Source organism: Onychostoma macrolepis, chromosome 17 (genome assembly GCF_012432095.1).
Source record: "Onychostoma macrolepis isolate SWU-2019 chromosome 17, ASM1243209v1, whole genome shotgun sequence".
Lineage (NCBI taxonomy): Eukaryota > Metazoa > Chordata > Actinopteri > Cypriniformes > Cyprinidae > Onychostoma > Onychostoma macrolepis.
The window spans coordinates 19,665,695-19,684,523 of record NC_081171.1 but is presented as its reverse complement, the minus strand read 5'-3'; the positions used below and the strand labels follow the sequence as shown (position 1 = coordinate 19,684,523).

The 18,829-nt window shown below is 38.4% G+C and overlaps 2 protein-coding genes across 2 annotated transcripts in view; one reads left to right on the top strand and one right to left on the bottom strand.

The window, feature by feature from the left end:
- kidins220a (kinase D-interacting substrate 220a) overlaps positions 1–10,224 on the top strand; it is a 58,064-nt gene extending 47,840 nt beyond the window's left edge. Inside the window, exons 29-31 of the mRNA XM_058748726.1 lie at positions 1,025–1,123; positions 5,009–5,239; positions 7,138–10,224. Of these exons, the coding sequence (XP_058604709.1) occupies positions 1,025–1,123; positions 5,009–5,239; positions 7,138–8,202 (1,395 nt within the window). The 3' untranslated portion in view covers positions 8,203–10,224. The remainder of the gene's footprint in view (positions 1–1,024; positions 1,124–5,008; positions 5,240–7,137) is intronic.
- Positions 10,225–10,745: 521 nt separating this feature from the next.
- Positions 10,746–12,520, bottom strand: id2a (inhibitor of DNA binding 2a). Its single transcript, XM_058748725.1, has 3 exons — positions 12,024–12,520; positions 11,731–11,791; positions 10,746–11,357 (listed from the first exon to the last, which is right to left on the bottom strand). The coding sequence occupies exons 1-2, from the start codon at positions 12,372–12,374 to the stop codon at positions 11,735–11,737; spliced, it is 408 nt and encodes a 135-aa protein (XP_058604708.1). The 5' UTR covers positions 12,375–12,520; the 3' UTR covers positions 10,746–11,357; positions 11,731–11,734.
- Positions 12,521–18,829: the final 6,309 nt, after the last annotated feature.

The following is an 18,829-nucleotide window of genomic DNA, read 5'->3' as shown; positions in this document are numbered from 1 at the left end:
GCACTGAAGGCTGAGCTTGACACAATTTTTGTAAGAAAATTATAATAAATATTTTTATTTTGTAATAAAATAAATAAATACACAAAATATTGTAGTCTGCATTTATTTAATCAAAAATATAGTAAAAATCTTTTGAAATATTATTAGTTTAAAATAATTGATTTAACTGAATGATTGTGCGGTTCAATATTTTTGTGGAAACAGTGATACGTTTTTTTTTTAGAATACTTAGACGAATATAAAATTTATAAAAGAGCAGCATTTATTTGAAAACAATCTTTTTTTGTAATGTTAAAGTGTTTGCTGCCATGTTTGATCAATTTAAAGCATCCTTGCAAAATAAAAGCATTAGTTAAAAAAATTTAAATCTTGTTGATGCCAAACTAACTACAAATCAACATTTGGCACAAACTAGCAAAGTACTTTCTTTCTTTCTTTTCTTTAACTTTTTCTGTTTAATTTAAGTTTTTCAGTTGTTTATTGCTGGAAGATTAAAACCAAACAATGGGTTTTGAACTGTGTTTGAACATATTTTAGTAACAGAGCTGCCAATGTTATATAAAATGAATGGAAAATAAAGCATCTCATGTAATATTTAATCTTCTGAAAGTTAGTCTCTTAGTCTTATACACGTTTTTCATGGAAACACCAATTTCTACACAAAAAGTGAAAAACAAGGACTGAGACATGGGGTGTGGTAAATGAGTCCATCCCTGTAAATACATGTTCAGCCATTGGAAAAGAGCAGTTTTATCAGCTCCATGTGGTGCATACAGAGGTTTCACAATGAGGCCTTTCTTTCCATTGGACAACATCTGAAGGAAGCAATGACATTTCTGATGTCTTCATTAGACATGCATTAGTCAACCTGCCAGCTGTGCCGCATCTGCCTGCATACTTCAAAATCTCTATTGTGAACTTTGTTTCAACCTTTGACATAGTGCCGAGATGAAATTGATCTAAAATTTGTTAGCTGTTGAATGCCATAATGTTCTTATGTCAAACTCTGTCATCCTAAATGTAGGCCAACGTGAACGGCCGGGTTCTGTCTCAGTGCAACCTTGATGAGCTCAAGACGGAAATGAACATGAACTTTGGAGACTGGCATCTCTTCAGGTCCATGGTAAGTCATCAGCTGATGTGTGATCTTCTGTTCTTTCCTACACGTTCAGACCAGATAATGGTCATCTTTTCTGTTTGTGGTTTGTAATGTTCAGCACACAGCTAATCTCTCTGTAGAGAAGAAGGCTGGATGGGGTTGAAATAAGGAACACATGTAGCTGTGTTGATCAGATTTCCATTTGCGCTTATACAAACGAATGTTGTGTTGCCAGCAAGCAGGCAGCCATCTGGTCCAAGATGGCTGCTTTCTGGATGAAGGAGGGTTATTGTCAGTGGGAGCTCAGTGTCCACTTGAAGATCTGAATAGCTTGACGTTTACAAGAAAGTAGCATTCTTTGGGCTGGAAACAAGTCCAAATAGAACGACTCGGGGCTAGTTGTGATACTGGCGTGCCTCAGAAGGTTCACTTAGTACTACGGCCATTCAGCCATTTCACATAAATGCCACAGTGAAGCATGTGATATTGATTTATTTATTTTCTGGTCTTGTATCTAAGTTGCTTAAAATTAAAGTCTTATTGAAATGGGTCTTGTTTTCTCTGAGGTCAGGTAAGGTTTGTGTTTCACAAACTTTTTTTTTTTCTATTTTAATCCCACCCGAATCAAATACGTCTGGTGTGAACTTTGGTAAAAACAGTTTTCAGGCTAATTCAGGGGTCTTCAGAAAAATCGAATCCTTACTGGATATGAATGCCTGTGATTTTATATTGTATTGTTTTGTATTTATTTGTTTATTGCTATTTTATTTTATCTTAACTAAAATGAAATATCTCATTAAACTATCTGGTGCATCTTGAAATATATTAGGGATGCACGATATGAAACATTTTAACCGATACCGATAATTAAGTCCTTCTCATGGCCGATACCGATAAGTTGACATTTTTATATTATAATTTTCATATAATCTGCAGTTTGTGCACCCAGGAGAATACAAAATCTAAGATGTACTGATGAAACTGATATTTTAGTAGCTCTGGCCTAACTATAATAGCAAACATCAGTCCTGACTCTTCAAATGTTTTTATTTTTTGTGTAAGGCACCACAATACTTAGTAACAGAAATGGTTTAACAGAACTATGACAGAACTATGGTTTATCTGCAATTAACAACTCATTAACTACAAATTTATATTCAAATATTTAATGCATAAAGAAATGCATCTATTCAACCTTTTTAGTGCATGAGGATGAGGAACTTATATAGGGACTTTAAGCAACAGCTGCGAATGGAACGGCAACGTTGACCGGAAGTAAGCTGTTACACCGCCGTAGCAGAGAACATAAAAATCATTAAGCAACCTAAACAAGACGGCGCAACGCGACATTCAGTCATTTATTTAAATACAAATGATGGATTATGAGGATAATGTTTAGGCAATAATTACATTGTTCTCTTCACATATCTCTAGTCTCAGTGCTACTTGAGGTGCTGTTGCTCAGCAGACATATCTTTGTACAAACGGAAAAAATCGTTAAAATTAGCTTAAGTTTAAAACATAATTAACACAGATTAAATGAAAGACTAATGGTAGAATCGTATACTGGTGGAATTAAATGGTATATACCATAAAACGCAACATTTAACTACATAAGCTGTCACGTTGTAACGACTACGGCAAAACAGCTGTTCTCCGCTAGTAGACGCCCAACAAACACAGAACGTTCCCCTAACGTTCCCATTTGGTTATTTATTTGTGAACCAAATAAGAACGTTCTAGGAACGTTCTCTGCAGGTAATTTTTTTTGGTTTAATTTTATAACCTAAAAAGAACGTTCCCAGAACGTTCCCTGCAGGTTATTTTCAAGTTTTATTTTTATAACCTAAAGCTGACAGCAGCGGTATCGGAGTAAAGAGGTTAGGAGAACGTTCTGGGAACCTTAAGAGAACTTTCTAAGAATGTAAATAGAACGTTTCCGTTTAGGTTAGGGGAATGTTCCAGGAACCTAACGAGAACGTTCCCGGAAGGTTCTGGGAACGTTCCCCTAACCTAAAGGGAACGTTCTATTTACGTTAAGAAAACTTTCCTGGCTACCCAAAAGGGAACGTTCTGAGAACGTTCTGGGAACCAAAAACTAACGTTCCCAGAACGTTCTAGGAACCAAAAATTGTTAGCTGGGCAGTTACAGTAGAACACCGCGAAGTAGCAGTAGTAGTGTTGTGTTCTGATTGCGTCCCCATCCGTACTGATCGCAGTCCGGGGGAGGTTGTTGACTTCCCCCTGCGTACAGATCACGTTCCGGTAAAATCCCCCTCGGTAGAAATCGCGATCACGTTCCCGGTAGAGCCCTGCACGGGCCTCAAATTTAGGCCTTGCCGAGACGCTCAGGCCCTAGCCCGGCACGTGTCCAACAGTTTAACAGAATTACCGGCTTGAGTCGAGCTCGTCTTTTTTTCCCCTTCTCCGAAATCAGATTATAATACGTTCAGCTATTAAAATAGTTCAGTTTTGTATGTAATGGCAAAGTGATTATATTTAGTTTAGTTTTTTTTATGAAGTTAATTTAAAAAAAAACGTTAGGAGCATTTATTGTTCATTAAATAAGTTTTTTTCTTTCTTAAAGTAACGACCAGCGGCAGACCAGCAGGCTGATCATAGCCTATGTTTGATCAATTTAGCCTTCTCAAATCATCACGACTTGCCTAAAATAAAATCTATAGATATAGCCTACTGAAACAGTTCAAGCATATAACAATATTTAAACGTTAAACCTAGATAAATGTGCATCCAATAGTTTGTGCGGCGAGTCGAAGCTAAAGCGCAGGACATGGAGGCACCAGCGCAATCAATTGCATTTTTTTTTCAATGGAAACACCTTAAAATACTCCATAATTTTTGCTCATAAAGGTAAGAGTAATACATCATTCGGAACTGTAAAGGGTCTACTTCTATTTGTGTGCACTCACAATATCAACAAAACGTCGTGCTTTTAATCTTGAACAGGAGCGCTTCACAAAAATGAACCAAAAGTCAGCGAATACATGCCTCACAGACATGATAAATATATCTATAGAAAGCTTTAAATTACTACTTAACGAAATAAATCAAATCGATAAACAAAAACTCTTTCATTATAATCCGTGAAGATGCACTTTTCTGAACTATGACGTGAAAATTGGCCCGATCGAAGCCCGGCCCTAGAGGCGTAAAAATGCAGGGCTCTAGCGTTCCCCTCGATAATTAAACTAAATATCTCAACTCATTAATCTAGTGCATCTTTATGTGTGTGTGTGTGTTGTGTGTGTGTATGTTTAGACATATATGTATTCCATTCATTTCATAATATTATAATATACTTTTAATCACCAGGGATTAAATTCAAAAGTGGCAGTAAAGACATTTATAATGTTATAAAGATTTATAATTCAAATAAATGATGTTCTACTGAACTTTTTATTAATCAAAGAATCCTTAAAAAATGTTTCACGATTTCCACAATAATATTAATCTGCACAATTGTTTCAACATTGATTAATTATAAAAAATGTTTCTTGAGCACCAAATCAGCATATTAGAATGATTTCTGAAGGATCATGTGACACTGAAAATTCAGCTTTTCCATCACATGAATAAATTACATTTTATAATATGTTAGAATACTAAAGCATTTTTTAAATTGTAATAATATTTCACAATATTAGTTTTTACTGCATTTTTGATGAATTGAATACAGCCTAGGTGAGCACTTCTTTCAAAACATTTTAAATTCTTACCGGCCCCAAACCTTTAAATGGTAGTGTATCTTTTTCTGAATAGTTTTAATACTATTTGCATTTTAGAAGTTAAGAATACAGGAATACAGTTTCAGTCAATTCGCTCACTATAATGAATGAAATTTACTGTTGCTGTTGAATGCATTTAAACATTGCTGTATTTGTTCTGTAGGTTCTAGAGCAGCGTCATGTGGAGAACCAGCTGCTACGTGATGAATCGGGAGCGTGCAGCGAGCAGAGCAGCAGCGTGTTGACTCAACTCGAACCCCACAGACCCTCTGAAGCGCCACAAGACGTGACCATCAACCCAGAAAACTTCACGTACAGCCTCAACCTAAGCTTTGAAGAGCTCAGCGGTGTGGGGCTGGAGGAATCTGCCAGACAACACAATGCCCACTGGCTGGTGCGTGGTACTGCTGTGCACACAAACACATTCAGCACTGAAGTACAGCCTATAGATAAACACAGGTGCACACCATGACAAAACAGTGTACATAGAAGCTAACACAAACATATGCGTGCGTGGCACTTTTTGTTGTTATAGTGCCCTTTTAACCAAACGTTTTCTTGACCATTGTATTTTGTTGCTATAGAGGCAGCTTCTCCTTTTTAGTAGTCTCTCATCAGCATGAAAATAGCATGTGGTTTACTGGGTGACAAACGAAGTGTTTTCTGACCTGGATGGGCAGAGGAAGTGAAGAGCTGACCACACACACGCTAGGTCTCTATCACACAGAGATAGCTATTTCTGCACTCATCTGTTAACACTTGGCAAGGTGTTGCAACACAATCAAGAGCTCATAATGGTTTAGATTAGTATCATGAAAGTTGGTGGTGAACAGACTTTGGGTGCGTCTCATTTCACATACCTCTGCACTATTTTTACGCCGTTTTGTAGCCCAAGTAGTGTTCACACTGAAAAATGCAGTGAGGTGTAGTGTATTATGAGTAGTCAAAATGAAAAGACGGAGTGTGGATGTACAGGAAGGGGAGGGGCTAAACGTGCAAAAGCTGTCTGCGACAGAACATTTCCCATAAATGGAACACTCAGATGTGAATGGTTCTATGTAGTAAAAGTGTTCCATTTGAGATGTTAGCCTTCTAAAATTCATAGACAAATTTGGAAAACAACTGAAGGGATAGTTTACTCAAACTCACTGTCGTGTTTCTGGAACCATGCATAACTTCTCATGGAACACATCGAGATAATGAAGCCATATGATAGTCTTGTATGAATACATTCTTGAATAAACATGCTAAGTTTGAACATCTGGAAGCAAAAATGAAGTGTTAAATTGATTGTTTCTTTAAATCCCTAGATCAGTTTTTTTTGTGAATTGAATTGTTGAAATAAGACTGTGTACCATGAAATAATCTTTCTGTTTAGATGACCTCATGGGCTGCATGCAAAAACAAACATACAATGTGATCTTTGTAGTCTGATTCACAAAAAAAAAAAAAAAAAACTGATCATGTTAGCATGCTATCTACAGACATTTTCAGATATTATCAGTCAACTCTTTGAAAAACTTATTTTTGTGTTCTCCATTTTGAACAATGAATCACACTTTTAAAATATGATCGGTGGGAGGAGGAGCGAGTTGACAGTCCCACTTTATATTAGGTGGCCTTAACTACTATGTACTTACATAAAAAATATAAGTACAATGTACTTATTGTGTTCATATTGTATTGCAAAACACTTCTACTGCTATTGAGGTGGGATACGGGTAAGGTTAGGGACAGGTTTGGTGGTATGGGTAGGTTTAAGGGTGGGTTAAGGTGTAAGGGATGTGTCAACAGTGTAATTATAAATGTAATTACAGAAATTATTACAGATATAATTACATGCAGGTATTTAGTACAATGTAAAAAGGTGTATGTACACAAATGATTAATTTAAATGTAAGTACATAGTTGTTAAGGCCACCTAATGTAAAGTGGATCAAACTTTCTGTTGACCCAAAAAGCAATCCTCTGACATGATTTGGTGTAGCAGTAGTAGCTACAATTGCATCCACTTGCCAATAGTGTAGCAATTCATGAAGTACAGGTCACACAAAAATCACTCTCAAACAAACAGCTTTCTGTTGGTCAATGCAGCAAATTCACATGACCAACTGAACTCGATGCAAAATCTGCTGTGAAAATCTTTTGCCCTCGGGCAAAATTCCCATTTGTGTGGAATCCTATTTGAAAACTCATTCAAAAATTCATTGAACAACTTATCGCTTCCACATCACCTAAAATGTTCTCTCTCACGCTGCTGTCTCAATTAATTGACCTTATCTTCTCCTTCAGGCCAACACTCACCGGACACCAAGCATATCCAGTCTGAACTCTCAGGAATCATCTAACGACATCTGCAAGCTGACCGACAAGCAGCAAGCCGAGTATCACAATGCTTACCAGGAGTACATCTCGCACATGTCCCAGCTGGAGATATCTGCTGCTGGACGAGAGAGTCCCGCTCAAGCCCTGTCCAGCCAGTTCCTCACAGCCAGCTCTGAGGAGAAGACTAAGGAAGGTGAGCAAGATGGGCGCAAACCCTTTGCCAAAAAGAGCTCCAAACCTGCAGACACTATGGTGGACTTCTCCTCCGTCCCAGACGGTGCTCTTCTAGATCCCATTACGGAGGAGGATGAGAAGTCAGAGCATGGGTCCGCTTCTAAAATCCCACCCAGACGCAAGACCAAAGGACAGGGACCATCTTACCACAGCATACCGAGCGATGAAGAAGATTCAGGTGAGGAGGAGACAGACGCCACCCCACTGCTGAGAGAAGAACCCTGGGCTGCTGAACCAGATCTAAGCCTCTTAGCTAAAGGGAAGAGCTTCATCTCAGACATCATGCTGGACAAGAAATCATCCGATTCTGGAGTGAGGTCCAGCAGGAGCTCATCCGACCACTCGCTGCAAGATGAGGAGAGCGAAGCGGCTCAGGAGAAGGAGAAGTCTGGTGAGAAGAAAGAAGAGGAGGCGCATCTGATCGAGCTGGTTCTTGAGAGTCCGGTTAAGAAACGAGTCTTACCACACAGGCTGAGTAACCTTCAGGATGAGGCTGTGGCCCGGATGTCCATCTGCTCTGACGCTCCATCTGACAGCAGTAGCCCTGAGGAGAGCTGGCCCACTTCAGCCGTGAGCAACCTCAACTGCTCACCCGACAATACTGCGCTCAACAACAACATCAACAACAGCACCCAGCAGGAGACGCCCGACTCCACCGACTGCCCCTCCATCATTATACGACCAGGATCCAGCACCGAAACCACCACGCTGCCAAACCAGAACCTGCGTGGAGTCCACCGGAAGAGGTCCACCGGTCCCACCACCGATGCTGCTGAGGAACGAGAGAGTGTCCTGTGAGACTAACAAGGTTTCTTACTAACTTACTGTAAAAAAGTCTAACAACTGCAAAGATTCAGAGAAACTGTGTTTTCTGTGTTGACTCTGATTAGGTTTGTTTTTATAGCTAACACAAATTAAAAATTACCCTTCACTGCGGTTTCTTAATCAGTATTTTTGGCTACACTCTTAAAAATAAAGGTGCTTTAAAAGGTTCTTCACAGCGATGCCACAGAAGAACCATTTTTGGTTCCACAAAGAACTATTCAGTCAAAGGTTCTTTAAAGAACCATCTCTTTCTTACCTTTTTATAATCTGAAGAACCTTCTTTATGGAACCATTTAGACAAAAAGGCCTCGTGAAGCACCTTTATTTTTAAGGTGCTATTATTATATTTTTAAAACTATAGTTTTGCATGAGAGATATTTAAAGGTCCATAAAACAGGAAATTGATGATTAGTAAAATGTTATAAAATCATTTAAGCATAACATTTATAAAACCTAAAATTGATGGTTTACACTTAAAAGGAACTTTTTTAAAAATAATTTTAAGTACAATTCATTAACATTAGTAAATTCATTAGGTAACACAATGAAAAATGCTTTTACAGCTTTATTAATTTAGGTTCATGTTAATTTTTGCATATTCATATTTCAACCTTTTGTGAAATGGAAAGCTTCTTCAGTTGTTAAAGGTTCTTTATGGAACCATTTAGACAAAAAAGGTTCTTCTATGGCATCATGAAGCACCTTTATTTTTAAGAGTGTATATTTAAAAAATGTCAGTAGGTGTTAGTTTACCTAATGTGCTGATTAAGGCTAATGAATTGAAGCTTATTGTAGTGTTACTGAAAAAAAAGGTCTGAAAACAAGCCTTATTATATTACACAATCTTGTTTTATCCTCTCATCCATCTTGACATTTAGATTTTTTTTTTTTTAACTGGAAAACAAATTTAAAATACTGATTAAGAAGATGCAGTGTAAAAGTGTGAGAACTGTCATTGTTGCTGTTTTTGGAGTGGTGCTAAAAAAGCAATAAACGGAGGCTGTGAAGCTGTTCGTAGTTTCTGATTTGTTTAGTGCAAATCCTGTTATTTCATGCTCCGTTGCTAACATTAAAGATCTAGAGTAGGTTGGTCCACAATATTCAAATCCATCAAGTAGAGTGGGGATTTAACCACATAGAGTTAGTGCTGGTGTTTTTGCTGTGATCGGTGATGTGAAAGCTGTTATTTATTTGTGATTGAATGCCCGGTTCACATTCAGGCCATCCTTGTAGTTTGAATTCTGCCTTGTAGTGTTTAGAGTGAATCTATTTGTGATCAGTGTTATGTCAAGAGAAAAACAAGAAATAATAGAGGTTTCTGTGTATGAGTATCCTCAGTGTTTTCTCACATTAATAAACTTTCTTTTGAGAATTCATTTTATATTAGAAATAATGCATTATTATATTTGAAAATAAAAATCAGACACATTTGAAGTTAATCTCTACTAAATGTAAGCTTTGTTTGTTAGTGTGTGCTGATGGATTGAACACTAAAATCATAACATTTAAAAACTTTTATTTTAAAATTGCATACATTTGTGTATTTTGATGAGACTTGCTAACTGCCAATCATTTCCCCCATAAACCATGAAACTGAAACTATCATTGTTTTTCTGAGGTGAAGTCTGGCCGCCAGCAGGTGGCACACTCTTCATATCAACAACACCTAATAGAGGTTTAGGCTGCATTTGAGAATCAACCTTTAATTTTTAAATGTACACTTTGCAGAAATGTATGAAATAAAGAGAAGCGCATACCACTATTATCTTTTTTTTCTGTAGTTAAATAGTTTTCCTGAATTGCATCCCACAAAATGACTTCCTTCAAATGTGTGCTTCACACTATAAATTAAATCTATTTTTTAGTGTTTAATGTGCTAACATTGAGAATTGATCAGCTTTATTCACAAAATTTTAGTCCAGGGGATTTGGTGTACAGTTCTGAATAATTAGTTGAAGATGTAAAAAATTGATTGTAATAAAAATCACTATCCAAGTCTCTGATTTATTCTTTTGCGCTCATTAAGGGCACGACTGTAAACCTACAGTCAATTATTTTACAAACTGAATTCCACAAATCAAAAGCTCAAGCATCGATTTAACTGCCATTTCATCCATACACAATTATACGAATGACAGAACCCGTGGATACGATCAGGATTAATGTTCAAACTTCCAAACACCTTCAAGAAATGAGTTTCACCACACAGGAAGAGCGAAAGAGGTCAGTTGCAAAAAAAAACTGATAGGCTGTATGATTTGTGGACAGTTATATATTAAGAAAAAGCATATTTTTCCCACTACGGACTGAAATGAATGCATTTTTACACAGCCATATATATATATATATATATATGCCAATGAAAAAGACTGATTCAGGTTCCAATCAGTGGGTGAATGTGCATGTGTGAAGGGTCAGTGACATGCTTTTGAATCCTGGATATAAAAGGCAAGGTCAATATACAGCACAACACTGGCAGATTGATATTTTTTACACACAAGCATAACAGACCAGCGTCAAATAAAGCATTTGATTTATTTTGTATAAAAAAAAAAAAGGTACGATTTACAATATTACTTTTATAAAAAGTCTCAGCATACAGCATAACACTTTGCAGATACTGACAGTCCAATTTCTGCAACTATACAAGATAAAACTCTGAGAGAGTTCACAAGGTTTCATCATGTCATTTTCAACGTCCAGTCCTTCGTGTGCCAAAAGAATTGACAAAAACAGACTTAAACTTTGTACAGTAACTAACCACGTCTTCTCCTATTCACACGTTCTTCACGAAAAAAAGGTAAGACTTCTTCTCAATGCAGAGAAAAGGTTCCTTGTGATCATTTACAGGTTTCCCCTCCTATTTTCAGGGAATATAGTGCTTCTTCCTCTTGAAGAAAGGACCAAATAAGTCTTTTTAGAAGATAAATAATCAATGTCCGAACTTATAACACATCACATGGATTGTCCTTTTAGAAGCAAAAAAGTCTCTTGATTCAATTACAGGAAAGAAAAAAAAGCAAAATAAAACAAACAAAAAAAAAAAACAACAACTCCAGACTGAGAACAGAAATCAGAGGAAAAGCCAGTTCCCAGGTCCTGTGTGTTCTTGTGTCTTAACCAAACACCTGCAAAAGATTGAGAAAGAGGCGCATTTAGAGAATGCAAACAGGGCAGAGATCCGGACAGCCTGGCGCCAGAGAGGAAGCCGCAGTTTGAACATTTAACCAAACACTCAGAGACTGAGCAAAACCCTGGGCTCCAGATGTACACGAGCACAACTTCTGCCTTCGCTCAATGCTTGCATTTCAACCTCCGCTGATGCTTATTACACACTTTATACAACTTTACTATGTGACATAATGGTTCTTAACAGATTTGATTAGACACTCTTAAAATTAAACACTGCTCTGACGGCACACAATTTTTTATTTTTATTGGCCATCATTTACAGCATATAATACAAGGCTCATTAAAAACAGTGTGTTCAAGTGCATTTACCTGATTAACGGTAAAGTGTCCTGCTGTCCTCTGTGATCAAGTCTGATTGAAACTCAGGTGTCTAAAAGGGACAAAAAAAAAAGTTATTTAGTATATTATTAAATCCGGTTATTTGCACAGTCAAACTTACACAAAAACATGCAACAAATCAATGTAGCTTTATATAACCTTTTTTTTTTTTTTTTAATAATTACATGCATAGATTAGATAGATAGATGGATAGATAGATAGATGGATAGATAGATAGATGGATAGATAGCACAATGAATACTACTCTTTCTAGGGACATTCACCTGTAATGAGAGGATGCTGATGTCTGTGTTGAGTGTTGTCAGGGGTGTTCTGGATGTCCCCTGCCCTGCTCGCGGGTGATGCAGGCTGGTGATTGCGGAATTTGAGTCAAGTGCGATCTGAAGGTCCAGGATATAGTCGATGACATGTTGCAAGATTTCCATTTTGCTCACGTTTTTGTTCTGCGGGATACTCGGCACCAGTTCCTTCAGTTTGGAGTAGCAGTCGTTCATGTTGTACAGCAGGCTTAGGGGATCGTCCACGGGGGTCTTGCTCCGTGAGATTCCCAGACTGTGCTCCGTCACATTCGCGCTGCTTTTCCGGAAAGACCTGACTGGGCTTATTGCCTTCATGTTGACACCTCTGTACGAAACGGTTTCGTTGGAAGAGTCGCTTTTGTTTTCGAGATTTCCTCTTTGCACTGGGCTGTCGAAGCAAACGCAGTGGATTAGCGAGCTGTCATCGCTGAATATATACCCAGCTGGGTGGGTTGTTCACGCGCTGGTTTGGATCGCGCTGATTGGTGGGAATGGACGCGTCAGTCATCGCTTTCGCGCAACGCTATTGGTCGCTGTGCTGAGCGATCTAATCCCGCCCATTTCTTCCGCGTTCTTAACCAGTGAAAGCGCGTGTTTAGGGTGGCGCTGACTGCCTTCAGCTTCCACGGATAATTTCTCAAATCAGTGTACCTGTTTCCGATCAAGAGAATTAGTGACTTGCAAGTGTAAGGTTGTTTCCACGCATTTTCCGCTTTTGTTTCTAGTGTAACAGTCAAAATGTATGAAAACAAGCTTAGACTGATTTCTGTTATCTTGGACATCATGAGTTAGGCTTCCCTATAGCCTACAATACATCCTTAAGATGTAAACTGATTTTATTAGAGTATATCTCTATATTTAACATACAATGCAGCTTATGAAATTTACAATACACAGTGCCCCCCCCATCCCCATATGTAAATACAGTGTATCAACATTTACCTCGAGGTCAGTGGCATTCTCGTGGCATGCTGCCACCGTTTTAGATAAAGATGGCAAGTTGATGCCAGCATTTTTTACACCAAGTCACTTGACCTTATTTTCAGAAATATATTTTCTCAGAAATTGTGCCCACTGTCCTTCCTTCAGGACAAAATATTTTTAAAATCCACTGAAGTTCAAAACCAAAGCTCTTGTAGTAGCGCTCTTAATAGTGTTTGCTTGTGGACATAGGCTAGCAGCATTTTGAAGTTTTTATTTTCTGCAGCTGGTGCTGTGCCCTTAATGTTTATGTTTGTTTATGACTGTGGGGGATTATGGGAGCAGTTTTTAGGCCTGTGATGAGGGTCGTTTAAGATGTAATAGTGATGACAGAAGATGCTCCTGCTCTGTAGTGCAGGAATGCGCGCAGCATTATGATAGCCACACATGCAGGAATCACTGACTGGGAAAATGCACTCGTAAGTTTTAACTTGAAACAACACAACTGCAAATGAAGTGAAAATGCATTCTTTTGGAACCGGAAAGAATATTTTTATCCTGACACGGATTATATTTCCATTTTTTAGAAACATTTTTGGCAGTCTAGAGCGAGAGTGGTGGCAAAAATAGAAAAAAGCTCTTTGTTTACACATGCTAAGTAACAATGGAGACAGAGATTTCCTGGTTGCTTGTGCATATCCGACTAAACAGATGTTTGCGGAGATGCGTCGGAACGCAATCGTGTTGATGTGTCGGAATGCAGCTCATACATTCTCATTATCACTCCTTCGAAAATGAAGTACTTGTAAGATCCCTCCAGGCCCATGCATTTGGACATTTTTAAATAGCTAATGTTTGCAACAGAAACTGCGTTCCGAGCGCGCAAGACTTACAAACGTGACACACGAGAGCATTGTGGGCTCGTCCGCATCTGCCGCAACTGGCTCTTTCCATTTTCTCCCTCGTCCTTTTTGTTCTCACAGCTGTGTACATTTCGCATGACACCCTGACTGATCCCTGACAGGTGATGAATTGGCACCAAGCAAAGCAGCACTACAGAGCAGCGCCGCGAGCTCACGCTCTCGCAGACTCTCTGGCGCCAGCCCCGTGACGTCACCCATTCACGGCGGCCCTCCAGCCGGTCCTCGCGGCGCCGTCCAGGCGGCTGCTATGGAGACGGGGGCAGTTAGTTAGCGCCGGTTCTCAGCTGATCAATGGGGCCCCGGCGCTGAGAGAGCGGAGTTCAGCTCGTCACCTCCGAGGCCCGCACACCTGCATCGATTTGCATTTCTTTGCTTACGTTTAACTTGGAGGACTCCTCGCCCTTTCGAAACAATCTAAACTTTGAAACGAACGTAATGTAGCCTAGAAAGAGTAACCCGAAGTTACCCCGACTTTATATCTCAGTGCGCCCGAGGTAGAAGTCGTGCATTATTATGGATTAAAAAAAGAAGAAACGCCTTCATTTAAATGGGTCAGTCGTTCAAACGCCAGGGTGGCGAATCATCGCGTGGTTTTAAAAGAAAAAAGCTGAGGAACTTTACAAGTAGGCTATGAATGTTACACACAAGTATAAACTCATTTCAATCGCGTCTTGAACGTTTCAGTGACCACAGAAGTGTACATAGAAGTAGCCTAACCATTGCAACAATAGTCGCTGCTGCAATACTTTCCTGTAAAATATAAAAACTGACAAATAGGCTATACATAAGCTATCACAAAAACATTCAAACATTTTCTAAAAGTAGCTAATTTGGCATCCACGAAACGAACCGACCGATTGCGCCCTGAAGGTGACGGAAGGCAGATTAATAACGATTTATAGGCTTTGAACTAGCCTAAATACAGGCTACTCACTATAGAAGATCATTATACACCCCAAAAATGCAACATTGTAGAGTCACATTTAACGTTTCTGTCTCCCGTCAAAAAGCTAACAATGGTAATGGCAAGAAAACAATCTGAAGTTGGCAGAAAGTTGACGGGTTCTCCACGGGATGGAGTCAGGATGTCTGTACCGCCTCCTCTGCTGTTCCAGCTCACTGCAGCTGCACAATTCCTCCCGTCTCCAGCTCATCAAACACCATCAGATCCCAAAGAGTCACATCTTACGCACCTTTTACTGTCGTCTTTGATAACAATATTCAAAACACTGAATCTTAGCCTATACTGGCGTATAGACTATCTACAGTTGAAAAGATTATAGGCTAAGTTATCATGCAGAATCTCAAAGTCGAGAGAATTCTCACAAAATTCGGGGCGAACGACTTCTAAACAGCGCAACGTTACGCGACGCTTTCATTAAATCCTCTGTCAAAATGCGAGATTTAAAACTCTTACGTCAAACTTCCTGGTAACCTGTGGGATAAAATAGTCTATAGCCTATAACAAGATATTGCTGTCCCAATAACCCGTTTCAGCTCGAGTCATCGCATTATATTTAGCGACGGCAGATTAAAACAGGTTTTGGATATCCGAACGCAGCGAATCGTTTCGTCTTTCGCTCGGCTGTGGTTTCGGCTCTCGGTAGTGGCTTTGAGGCTCCCACGCGCCTGTCGCGTGCAGCAGTACACGCGTGAAAGTGTGGCTCGCGACTCTTGTAGCAACATCGACCCCATGGGCGTGGCGTTGATGTTTGGCTAAGCTATTGTTCGCCTCCCAAAGAGGGTCCTGAGAAATTTAGCAATTCAGAACTCGAGTATTTTTCTTGGTTGCGTAATGTGCTGCTGTTGCTTGTATTCTCAGAGCAGACCTTTGAAACGCTCTTCCTTTAGCTGCCAGAGCATCACTAGATTCTTTCAAATTTGAATTTATAATACAAACAATGGAGACCGGGGCTAGTTGTCACAGAGGTTCAACTACGTTTTGAGGGAAGACTTCACTTGTTTTCTCTTGTAGTGTTTTTTTCTTTATATCCCAAGTAAAAATTCTAGTGTTATCAAGCTATAGCTGTTATTAACATGTAAATAAAACTGCACTGGCAAGCATTCAGACAAGATTCAGCTAACGAAGCTTGTTTATGCTCTGTGTTCATGTGATTAAACCTACAGTAAAAACAGTCATATTGTGAAATATTATCACAGCCATTCAGTGTCACAATCCATCAGAAATCATCCTAATATGCTTATTTGCTGCTTAGTCATTATTGGTACTCAATTATTAATTTATTAATAATTGTTTTTATTATCAGTGTTTTTTTTTTGTTTTTTTTGCTGGGAATCATGAGACTTTTTTCAGGATTTTTTGATGAATAGAAAATTCAAAAGAACAGCATTTACTTAAAATATATATTTTTATGATCAGTTTAATGTGGCTTAAAGTTTCTATTCTTTTTCAAACACACACACACACACACACCATTTTTATTTATTTTATCTATTTTTTTTTTATTTACCGCAAACTTTTATATATAAAGTGCTTTTCGTGGGTCATCCCTTTACAGAAATGTAACTGTGCCTTGAGTTTTAGATGGAAATATATTCAGAGAAGTCATATGGAAATGTCAAGGGAGTCTCCAGGCAGAAACAAAAATGCTAAATCAAATCTAAGAAATGAAAGAATATAGATGTCCAGTGGTTTAGTGCTGGGAGTTAAAATAACGTCACTGTAACCAGTGCATTAAAGATGGATTTGTTCGGTGGGACTTAACTAAGTCTGTAATAGCAGTAGATCAACAAAAACAGAATAGAACAGAGATTTATCAGTCCTCATATACAGTAGAAGTATAAGAGAAACCAGTAGTGTGCATTATTGAGGAAGAGAAATCCTGAAAGGCTCCTTTCTCAGTCCAAACACCTTAGTCTTGAGTGTCACACGGGAATTGAGAGTATTTGGGAGATCTGAAACTGCCTGAGACTATCTGATACTGTATGGACATGCAACATTTTGGTTTTTGTGGTAGCTTGTGCCACTCAAACTGCTTTGGTTTTATTCTCTTTCTCCGCTATAGCCTCTGTGCTGGATTGCGAAGACTGTAGTTTTTCTTGTGAGCCACTTCCCTACTGGCTTCTGCTCTCAGTCACTGGACTCTTACTCAATCTCATCTCTTTATATAGCTCACAAGGAAGAGAGAGTCTATGGGGAATTAGTTTCTCTCACTATTATTAAATAGTTGGAGAGCATGTTAGACAAGTGAGGAGTCTGGGGTTTTGTGTAAAGTTCTGCTCTCACGCTCATCCATCAGAATGTTATTTCTGGACTTCGTATGAAAAAGCATGTTTATGTGAGAGTTTGGGGATTATTTGGAGCTTTAACTTTGCGTTGAACCTAGAACACTCCCTTGATGTTTTACACCAAAATGTAGAGACACGTTTCAGCTAGCTTTCTAAATCCAAGTCATTTATCTGTACTAAATATTTAATAATATGTCAGTTGCCCCTTGAAACTGATGATTAAGATGGAGAATTAACACCCTAATGTTGTTTAGGCAACAAGAACCCACCGTTTAGTTCGATTGTAGATTATTGTGACTGATTGGAGTAATAAGATAATGGAAATAAATACAGGGTTTCAAACAGAAATGTCAGGGACATTAAAGCACTGTGCTTTGTGCGGAGAACAAACAGAGTATTAATCAATGAGATTTGACAATCATTGGGCTTTTAGTGATCCGCTATAATGTTATAGCACTGTTATGTTTTTCAGAGGAGGTTTCTAGTGTTCTAGGGTTATAAAAATACTTGGGGAACGCAGGAAGTACTTCAGATGCTTGATGGTCATCTTGACATACAGTATGTGCAGTGCTATGAACTCTAAGATCTCAGATTCACACACATTCGATTGTAAGAATATTATTCTATGAATGTGAGATGTGTTCTCATTGGCGGGTGAGGGTTTTACAGTGAGGGCTCATGCAGTTCGGTTCTCCCTGCAGTGTTGTGGTAGCAGCACGGCTCTGCATGCACCAGTGCTGAAGAAAGATATCATGGTTGTGTGCCAATATTTCATGTGGGTCGGGGATTACATTCAACAGGTATTGCTGCTGCTTTACGCACTCCAGCAAAACAAACACTTCTCTGATTTCTCTGACTTCTTTGAAAATATATATTGTTTGTGCTCATATTCAAATTCAGAACTGGCCCTCATGCACCGTAAAAAATGTAGTTTTTATACATTGTTTGCTACAATAAAGATTTAATTGGTTGTGAGTTATATTATCAAATACAAAAAACAAAAAAACTGTGGTTTAATATTGTATTATATGTCATTTAAAAAAGTAAAAACACTTTTTTCTTATTATTTTTGTCATCAGTAATGCACATTATGAGATGAGTTACCCAAAAATGTAAATTCTGTCATCATTTACTCATTTTTATCTTAATTCAAACCTGTAAGACTTTATCTATTCTGTAAAAAATCACAGTAGCTCTTCTTAAAGGGATAGTTCACTAAATTCAAATTCTGTCATTAATTACTCACTCTCATGTCGTTCCAAACCCGTAAGACCTTCGTTCATCTTCGGAACACAAATGAAGATATTTTGGATGAAATCCGAGAGCTTTCTGACCCTGCATAGACAGCAACGCAACTACCACGTTCAAGGCCCAAAAAGGTAGTAAGGACATTGTTAAAATAGTTAATGTGACATCAGTGGTTCAACTGTAATTTTATGAAGCTATGAGAATACCTTTTTGTGTGTGAAGAAAACTAAAATAATGACTTCAACAATTATTCTCTTCTGCGTCATTCTCTGCTGTGTGTTCATGACAGTACCACGACACATTTTAATTTTTGGTGAACTATCCCCTTATACTTTTTGTGCGCAAAGAAAACAAAAATAATGACTTTATTCAACATTATTTGTGTTCTGAAGATGAAGTCTTACAGGTTTGGAACGACATGAGGGTGAG

Excerpts from the sequence above, each read along its gene's own strand:
- id2a (XM_058748725.1), bottom strand. The coding sequence starts at position 12,374 with ATGAAGGCAATAAGCCCAGTCAGGTCTTTCCGGAAAAGCAGCGCGAAT. Across the intron at positions 11,792-12,023 it reads TCAGCATCCTCTCATTACAG|ACACCTGAGTTTCAATCAGA; the intron begins GTGAATGTCCCT and ends TGTCCCTTTTAG.